General features: G+C 39.7%; 1 gene segment (V, D, J or C); it reads right to left on the bottom strand.

Annotated features, from left to right (window-relative positions):
- Positions 1-2,071: 2,071 nt before the first annotated feature.
- LOC122704615 lies at positions 2,072-2,864 on the bottom strand. The segment is given in 2 exon segments: positions 2,072-2,614; positions 2,813-2,864. Coding segments are annotated over 2 exon segments (459 nt in total).
- Positions 2,865-10,472: the final 7,608 nt, after the last annotated feature.

The following is a 10,472-nucleotide window of genomic DNA, read 5'->3' as shown; positions in this document are numbered from 1 at the left end:
TCCCAGCATCAGGGTCTTTTCCAATGAATCAGTTCTTTGCATCAGGTGGCCCAAGTATTGGAGTTTCAGCTTCAGCATTAGTCCTTCCAATGAATATTCAAGACTAATTTCCTTTAGGACTGAATAAAGTTAGAAAACTTAATTCAACAATTTATGAAAGAATCATATACCAATGCCAAGTGGGATATAGCCTAGGTGTACAAGGATGGTTCAATATTTGCAAATCAATCAACATGATATACATTAATAGCATGAAGGGTAAAAACTTATATAATTATCTCAACAGACAAAGAAAAAGCATTTGACAAAATTCAGCATACAGTCATGTTAAAAACTCTTAATAAACTTGATAGAATGGGAACACACTTCAAAATAACAAAGGCCATTTACAACAAATACACAATTAATATCATATTTGATGGTAAAACCTGAAATCTTTTCTCTAAGATGAGGAACAAGACAAGGATGCCTACTCTCACCATTTCCATTTAACATAGTACCTGAAGTCCTTGTCATAGCAGTCATGTAGGAAAAAGAAATAGAAGGCATCCAAATTGGAATAAAACTATTAAAATGCAAAAAGCCTATCAAACAGAAAAAGATACTAGCAAACCATTAGTCAATAAGGGGTTAATGTCCAAAATATATAAAGAAATTTATATGCAATATCAAAACTATAAATAATCTGATTTTTTAAAAGGCAGAGGACCTAAATAGACATTTTCCCAAAGAAACAAATAGATGGGCAACAGACACATGAAAAGACATTCAACATCTCTAATCATCAGGTAAATGCAAATCAAAACCCAGTGAGATCTCACCTCACCCCACTCAGAACACTATCATCAAAAAGCCAAGAAGTAATGAGTATTGCTGAGGCTGTGAAGAAAAGGGACACTTTGTGCCCCCTTGCCGGGAAAGTAAACTGGTGCAGCCACTATTCAAAACAGCATAAAGGTTCTTCAAAAATTAAAAATATAAATACTATATCATCCAGCAATTCCATTCCTGGATATCTATCAGAAGAAAACAAAAACACTAATTTGAAAATATATATGTACCCCAATATTCACAGGAGCATTATTTCTAATAGCCAAGATATGGAAGCAATCAGTATTCATCCATATGAATATATATATATATATATATATATATATATATATATATATATATACACACACACACACACACAATGAAATATTACTTAATCATAAAAGGATAAAATCTCATAACATGAGACAACATGAAAAACCTGGAGGATATTATACTTAGCAAAATAAGTCAGACAGAGAAAGACAAATACTATATGTTTTCACTTATATATGGATTATAAATTGCAAAACTAACAAATAGAACAGAAACAGACTCAGAGATACAGGGAATGAACTACTGGTTACTAGAGGGGAAAGGGGTGGGTGTAGGAGTGAAATAGGTGAAGGGGATTAAGAGGTACAAAAATTATGTGTATTTTTCCATACTTATAAATAAAATTATGTAACATGCAGAAAGGAAAGGAATCGACCCTGCCAATACCTTAACTGTAGCCAGTGAAACTGATTTCAGACTTCTTGCATCCAGAATTGAAAGAGGATAAATTTGTTTTAATTAAACGACCAAGTTTATATGAACCATTGAGCATATATGTATTTTTTGTTTGCTGTGCTGCAGTAGTAGGATGAGATGTATCTGCAATTGTCTGTTGGGACACATCATGGTGGCGGGTTTGGATGGACATTCTTGAGACAGCCAACTTAGCTGAATAACATCTTCTTGGAGTCACTTTTCTATTCTTTTAGTTCCTTTCACTTCTTACCATTTTGGAGTAGAGCATATTGTAGCTAAATATTTATTTTGATAAGGCTTCCCTCATAGATCAGTTGGTGAAGAATCCGCCTGTAATGCGGGAGACCTCGGTTCCATTCGTGGGTCGGCAAGATCTGCTGGAGAAGGGATAGGCTAACCACTCCAGTATTCTTGGGCTTCCCTTGTGGTTCAGCTGGTAATAAAGATCTCCTGGAGAAGGGAAAGGCTACCCACTTCAGTATTCTGGCCTGGAGAACTCCGTGGGCTGTATAGTCCATGGGGTCGCAAAGAGTCGGACCCGACTGAGCTCCTTTCACTTTCACATCTATTAATAGATACTCTCCTACCTACAAGTTTGAGACTCTAGTGCAGAAGAATATACAGATTGAGAGGAAATTCCTTCTTCAAATTTGGAAGGCCAGTAAGAAGCACTGCAAATGCCCTGTGGGACCCACGGTGTGACTGAGGCTGGAGGAGGGGCTGAGCCCCGGGAGGGTTCGTGTGGAGGCCGCAGGTGCCTGGGGAGCACCGTGCTGCGCAGCACAGAAGTAAGGGCCCGAGTCTGTGGTCCGCGGAGAGGAAATGTGCAGTGAGCTGCGGCGTTCTCTAGGGACTGTCGTGGCCTTTAATCTTCCTTCCTGCTTTGTCCCTGAAGGAATGTAAATGAGGTGGATGAGGTGGTCCCCAGGGCTCTGAAGGTACCAATGCACACTGTCTGCCAAGGTGGAGAAATTACACCACAGCGTAGAGCTGGCTCCCTCCTGTGGAGTCAGGGCTGGGGGACTCTGTGCCACGTCCACCCCTCTGACATCTGATGAGAAAGAGACAAACAGTCACAGGTGAGGCTCACTGTAACTCTGAAAAGACCCCGATCGTGTCCCTCCAGCTCCCACAGACGTTGAGAAGGATAGGAAGGGTGCAGGACTTGTCAACTCTTTCTACTCCCTCCCTCAGCAATACAGCAGCTGCTCATTTCTTCAGATTCCCCTGCATGGCCGCCCCAACTCACAGCAAACCCGGGCAAACAAAAGCCCCAGCACAGTGCCCACTAGCCTCTTCATGATGCCTTGACTTGCTGCTGAGAAATTTTCACCTGAAAATACACAGCTAAACCCATAAGTGGTGTGTCATTTCTTGTCTGGAAATTTCCTGCTCCTGCAACCAATCAGCTCCCCCAGCAAACCCTGCTCAGGTGACACTCTGTGACAGGAAGCCCGCCTAACAGTCAGCTCCCCTGAGAACACGGAACTGGAGAAAATAAATCTTTCCTTTGCAAACTGAAAAAAAGAAAAGAAAAATCTAAGATGCCCATAGGAATGAAACACTTGCAATACTCTATATTCTCTGTACTGTTTGCCTTCACAGAACATGCCTACTTCCTGAAAATAACGCAGGCTGAAGCTGTAAGTCCTTTAAGCTCCCAGACCTCAGGGGTTTGCAGATAGCTCCCCCTACAGTCCTAGTCACCATGTCACTCAGAGCATAGAGGTACTTGGTCACATTACTTCAGTGGGCTTTTTCCTCAGGTGAAAGGAAGTCTCACTCTTCCTAAATTCAGACGCAAAAGCTTTGATGGCTGAAACAAGGTTGTTTCCAGACATGTACTTCAGAAGCAGGAGTCCTTGGTTGGGGTACTGCACATATCAGCAGAGATCTGGTTGAAGGGAAATTGAGTAGTTGCACCTCAGCTCCAGAGGGGCTCCTTCAGAGAGTGATGTGGCCATCGGGCTGGGTCACTGACTGGGCTCCTGAGACATTACTACTGAAATCAGTGAACTCAACTAAACGAAAGTCTCTACTCAAAGTCAAACCAGAACAATGTTCCATGTGTGGACAAGAGAGTAAAATGGGACAGTACTCCCTCAGCAGCAGGAGTGCCTCAAGCATCATGGTGCCTCAAGGTCATGGTGGAGCATTGAAGAGGCAGTGAGATGCTTTCTGGGTGATTCCCCACAGGTAGAAGTCTCATGACTGGGGGACTTGAATCCAAGTTGCTCTGAGGTTGAGGAGCAATGACAGGTGATAGAGATTTCTTCTTCTGATGGAGACTGTAGAGGGGCCTACGAAGAGAGGCTGTCTTAAAACTTCCTGTCTCTAGTGTCTGAGATGCTTTACATGTCATTGTGTAAAAAATGTTGTCAGGATATCTCTTTAAATTGTAAGGTAGGAAGGGTTTTTTGGAGCTTATTCTGATCTTTTCCAGTTTTCACAACAGTGCCCTCCAGGGGTCAGATAGAGAAATACAGAGAAGTTCACAATTTTTGTTCACCCCCTTGCTGGCTTTGTATGGTTGAATTTTAAAGCATTATAATTATGTAAGGAGGAGAATTTATGTTTTGTAGACTCTGAAACTTACAAACTTGCACTTTCTAAAACAACACAAAATTATGGGTAAAAATTAAATACAAAATAATGTTTAGAATGAGAAATAAAATCATAGCAAATTATAAATTTCAGAAATCAAATTTCACAGACAGCATAAATCTAGAAAATTGAGTCACATTTTAGTACTTATTTCCATGACACACTGCCATAATACTTTTTGTTTCTATGCTTTTTGTCTTCATACTTTTTACTTTTTTCTTCACATGACAATAAATTTGTAAAAACTTCCAATACAGAGAAAAGAAAGATAATCACTGATTGAAATTTGCTTTCTTAAAAAATGCTGTTGGGGTCTTTTAATGGACCGGAACCTGGTGGTACGGAGTTGACGATAAGAAAGTAAAAGAGAGAAAGAGAGAGAGAGACAAAAAAAGACCCGGGGACCTAAGCTCTGATGAAGCAAATGTGCTTTAATGATTTTTCTATGAGTATATATAGGCTGTGGTACAAGAAACTTCTTTTGGGAATGATAGAGATCAGAAAACCAAACGTACAGCAACTATTACCAAGGGAACAAGGGGTAATGTTAGTCACAAGGTCAGGAGACAATCCATATCTCAAGAAAGGGGAACGAGACTAAGCAGTTTTGTCCTAAAGAGAATGTTTACTAAAGGAGACTCAAGCCTGCCTCACACAATGACCTCAGTCCCTGGGAGCAGCGTGCTGTTCCGCTTGAAGAGGGACAAAGGACTCAATGAGAGACAGCAGGTAAGAATCCTCCCGTCAAACATTCCCTGACAAATGCAAAGTGCATTTTGATAATGCATGAAAATTTATAGGATTATGGTCAAAATTTGGAAACTGTCTATCACAGTACTATGTGCTACAAGATTTCATTACATTCCAAATTTTCTTATGTCATACCAAATCCTAAATTTTATCGACTGATCACACCAATTAATGAGTTTATTGTCTATGTTAGTTTCCTATTGATGTGTGACAAATTACCAAGAACTTTTGTGATGAAACAACATCTGTTTATATCACAGGTTCTGTAAGTCAGAAATCAGCACAAATTAAGCTGAATCTCACAAGGTTTCAGTCAAGGAGTCAGCGAAGACTGTCTGGGGCATGGGGTCATCTTCCAAACTCAGTGGTTGCTGGTAGAATTCATTTTCTTGTATCTGTAGCACTCATGGCAACTTGTTTCCTCAAGACAAGGAGGATGTCTCTGATCTCAGGAAAAGTTTGAGCTCTTTTTTAAAGAGCTCACCTGATTAGATTAAGCCCACTTAGGACAATCTCCTTTTGATTCATTCAAGGTCATACTGATTAGAGACTTTAATCCCATCTGCAAATTTCGTGTGTGTGTGTGTGTGTGTGTGTGTGTGTGTGTGTGTGTGTGTGTGTGCTCAGTCTCTCAGGCTCTTTGCAACCCCATGGACTGTAGTCCACCAGGCTCCCCTGTCCCTGGGATTCTGCAGGCAAGAATACTGGAGTGGGTTGCCATTTCCTCCTCCAAAGGATCTTTCCAATCCTGGGATCAAACCTGCATCTCTTGCATCAGCAGGCAGATTCTTCACCACTGCACTACCTGGGGGACCTTAGTATCATCTACCTACCATAGTTGTTAATGCCCTCATTGGACTGGCACACTATGAGTTTCACTTTATTCTCATAAATGTAGAAAATTGTGACCAGTCAGCAAGAAGTTAATGTGAACAACTATGCATATGATTGGACAAGGCCATTTTCATACCAAAGGAAGAACATAAGCAAACTCATTTTCCAATGTATAGAGTGGAATGCACAGATATTCCACAGAGTGGAATGCAACAGCGTGCAAGGAAATGATAAAAACATATTGGAACCAGTTAGGGAAGTGTTGCATGCTCTCAAACACAGAAAGTTCTGGCAATAGACTATCATGCCTTTTGGAAACAAAGACTTGTTAATGAATCATTACCAAAGGAACAACAGTACAGTGTAATGAGAGGTAATTAGCATTAGTGTCAAACAGATTTTTGTTTAAATCTGTCTCTGATGCTTAGTCTGTGAGATCTTGATGACAAACACTTATATACTGAAGTGACTGTGAGCTGCATAAATAAATTCCACTAGGTCAAAATTATATGCATTCTTAATTCAAATTCATTCTTGCAGATGCTAAATAAGCCTGTGGCTCACTCCGTCACCACCTGACAGACCAGAATTATAGTAGAGTGGAAGTTGAGGTTTAACTGGCAAGGATCTTAACTCATTAAGATATCTTATTTTTTGAAACATTTGTAAAATATGGCTAGGCCCTACACATCTTGGAAATGTCATATTTAAGTAAGGGGCACCGAAGCTTAAGCTTTATTTTAAAATGAAATACTAAAAGTGTTAGTTGCTCAGTGGTGTTTGACTCTTTGTGACCCCATGACCTGTAGCCTACCAGGCTTCTCTGTCCATGGGATTCTCCAAGCAAGAATACTGGAGTGGGTTGCCATTCCCTCCTCAAGGTATCTTCCTGACCCAGTGATTGAACCCAGGTCTCCTGCATTGTAGGAAGATTCTTTACTGTCTGAGCTTTATAAGAAATATCTTATTTAATACAACAATATTTGGGTTACTCATTTTTACCCTGCATTTTACAAATGGTAAACCTAGCTTCAAAGAATTACACAGGATTGCAGTATTTTTAAGTGACAGGGTAGCAATTAGAATCTAGATCTAACTCCAGAGACCAGTCTTATGTGCACTCCACTAAGACTGTTTCCATGATAACTGAAGCAATATGAGCAGATGAAATTTTCAAAGAATACTATACAGATTGAGAGGAAAGAGGCCCTAAGCAGTAGGAATGCTCTTGATGTGGGATGGGTAAAGAAGAATAGGAGATCTTGCAAAGGATCTCCCAGAAGTTAAAGTTTAAAGTTGGGGTACTGTGTGCCAGGAACACAAAGGTCCCCAAAGGAGTGGCAAGCACTGCAGAGAGTGGCTGCTCGAATGTGGTCTGTAGATGGGTAGCATTTGCGTCACCAGGGAGCTACTCTGACTTCAGAATCTCAGGCCCAACCCAAAATTCCTATGTCAGAATCTGCATTTTAATAACATTCCTGTGCACATAAAAATTTGAGAAATACTTGTCTAGATGAAGGAGTTTAAAAATTTCTTTTGGATTTAACAATAAAGAGATCATTGGTGATTTTTAAGAAAACAGATTTTAGAAAGTATTGGGAGAAAAAACAGAGAAGTGTATGGAGTGAAAAAGAGGTGAGAGAGTGTAAGCAGTTATAGGATTAGGGCTTTTAAACAATAGCCAGAGAGTAAAAGATAGATTGGTTGCAGGAGAGGCATGTATGGGGTTTGGAGGAATATTAAATATTTTTTCTAAGATAAGAAAGCTTGAATATTTTAAATGAGTCCTAAAAAATCAGACCATAGAATTTGGATGATCAGTGGCCTAAGGTGCCATAGAAATCAGAAAGAATGGTGTCGGTGAAGTGTTTAGGCAAAGGGATACTACTTCAAAGTAAAAGAGATGCCTGTTTTATTATCATGGGAGGGAAGATGAATTACAAGTGTAAAAGCAGAATGTTTTATGAGATGCAGAAAGTTGAAGATTCATTTAAATATACTGAAATGGAGCTGGGCTCTATGGTCCTCGCCTCCCATGTCCTCAGCCTTCCCGTGTCTGTGAAAAAACTTTAGCCAAAGAAGAAGCTTAATCAGACATCCCCCTTAAAGTCACATGCAAAGAGAACTGACCCCCCCTTTCAGCAAAGAGAAACTGAAAGTTTCTGAGAACTTTCAGAAACCAGTTTCCTCATTGTGGACTGCAGCTGTTCAACTTGAGAGAGATTGGGATGGCAACCCATGGGAGGAAAAGCACTTTGGTTAGAAATTTTTTATATAAAATTTCAATTAAAATTTTTAAAACCTTCAAATGGAAAGAAACAAAAGGTGCTTCTTAGATTTGTTTAATTATTAATTTTTAAATTTTATTTAGTTATCTAATATCTAATTATCTAATATTATTTAATTATTAATTATTATTTTGTCTTGCTTGACTGTTTTCCTCTCCTTCTGCATTTTTTTCTCATTAACTTTATTCTTTGGAATTCAGGGAAAGCCCAAGAGGCTAATGGCTTTCTTTGCACAAGAAGCAACAGAGGGTGGGTATTGGGAGTCTGTTTCAGAAAGACCCTATAGAATCCTGCTGGGTTTCATATTATGTGTGTGTGTGTGTGTGTGTGTGTATATGGCCTCTTGTGTGCCAAGCATGGTTCAGGTCTGGAGGATGCAGTAGTAAAGAGATATTAAATGCCTACAGTTCAGTAGGAAGAAAGAAAAATTAAATGAATTTTTTTTTTGAGAAAAATAATTTTAAAGAGTAATAAGTACTATAAACACAATACATACTGTATTGAGACAGAGTTGCTCTTGGGGTGAGGAAGGGCATCTGCTCTAAGTAGAATATGGAGGGGAGGCTCCACTCTGATACTTACTATGCAACACCAGGCAAAATATTGAACCCCCTTCAAGTTCAGTTTCCTTTCCTGTAAGTAGTCAGTATCTTTCTGATGGGCACTGGACTCAGCACTGACACTTATTATCGCATTCACTCTCACGAGAACTCTGCATGGTAGATTCTATCAATATCCTATCTATATTGATATTCTATCAATATCTAACATTGTAGATACGAGAAAACGAAAGCAAAAAGCCATTAAATCATTTTCCCAAGATACTCAACTAATGAGTCGTAGATCTAGAAATACAAACCAAGTCTTTGGTCTCAAGCACTTTGTAACATTGCCTCCCTAAAGGTGAATTGATCCAACCTTGAAGTGTTCCAATAAGAATTAAGTAGGAACACACATTCAAATCACCCAACATAATACCTTTCCTAACTTAGATATTCAATCAGCTGCTGCAATGTGTAAAATCTTGCGAGTGGGGTTGGGAGACAGAATCTGAAATTGCAGAATAATCTATCCACAAGATAAAGTTCAATATTTTTCTGAGATATGTGTGAGTGCATGTGTGCTCATTCATGACCGACTCTTTGCAACCTATGGACTGTGGCCTTCCAGGCTCTTCTGTTCATAGGATTTTCCAGCAAGAATACTTCAGTAGGTTGCTATTTCCTACTCCAGGGGATCTTCCATACCCAAGGATCAAACCAGCATCTTTTGTGGCTCTTGCATTGCCAGGCAGGTTCTTTACCAGCTCAGCCACCAGGGAAGCCCTTTCTGGCGTATATGTAGTAGTTTACCTGGCAGATTTCATGTGTTATCATAAGTATCCATGGTCTATCATGTTATTACTATTAATGAGAAATTAATTCATTAGGGTGTTATTTTGAGAGATTGGGTGCCATAATATAAAATGGAATGAGTATACTAAGCAGTGTTTTCTACAATTGTTTATTTTTTCCCATTATTGACTCTTGCTCCCACTTCTCTGGATATTTCTATACTACAAGAAAAGACAGAGCACTACATACAATTTTACTTGCCAGAGAAGAAACTCCCAATTTGTGCAACAATTCCAAGCTTTCTTTTCAAGGTGGCCTCTTACTCTCCCACCATAGTCAGGCCATGTGTTGTATTTGTCATTTGAAGTCATCTGGCGGGCAAAAGAAAAAAAAAAAAAAAAAAAACAGTTTTGTTGAATCCTCTTTCTCCCCATTTCAGCATAGGGAAGTTTACTGACTGGTTCAGCAACCTAGGTTTACCTAGGTTCTGCATAGGTTCAGCAATGGCAGCTCCTACTGTGATTACGCTTTTGCTGGCCAAATTCTTGGCTTTCTCTGCCCACCAAAACCGAATAAAAAGGACAGAGACAGAATTTGGAGGAAATAAAAAGGTGGTTTTAAGAATACTGGGGTAGGTTGCCATTCCCTTCTCCAGGGGATCTTCCTGACCCAAGGATCAAACCTGTGGATTGTTTACCATCTGAACCACAAGCCAAGGGCTCACAGTCAGGAGTCGGTGATGAGGAACAAAGGTGATAATAGGATCTTGATTTCTTCCTCTTGCATTGTTTCAGAGATAGTCATAGCCTGGCATCTGTAACCCAGCAGTTAAGTCTGGCAGTTAGGTGGCTCTGCTGCCTTCTTTCTGATTGTAACTACAAAGGGAAGGGTGTTGTAAGGGAAAACACTAGATAGGAGATGTATTAAGCACAGAGACAAAGGAGAAAATGTGAATTGTAGCTCCTGCAGAGTTAGGGAACAGTAAAGCAAACTTACAGATATGCAGAGTGGGGAGCAGTTAAGGCAAAACAAAACAAAAACAACTAGGAATGTTCACACCTTTCCCTACTGAGACTTCAGGGAATCTCTATCAGGGCTT

This window comes from Cervus elaphus, chromosome 12 (assembly GCF_910594005.1).
Source record: "Cervus elaphus chromosome 12, mCerEla1.1, whole genome shotgun sequence".
Classification (NCBI taxonomy): Eukaryota; Metazoa; Chordata; class Mammalia; order Artiodactyla; family Cervidae; genus Cervus; species Cervus elaphus.
The sequence above is the reverse complement of the archived record's forward strand: the minus strand, read 5'-3'. Positions and strand labels throughout refer to the sequence as shown.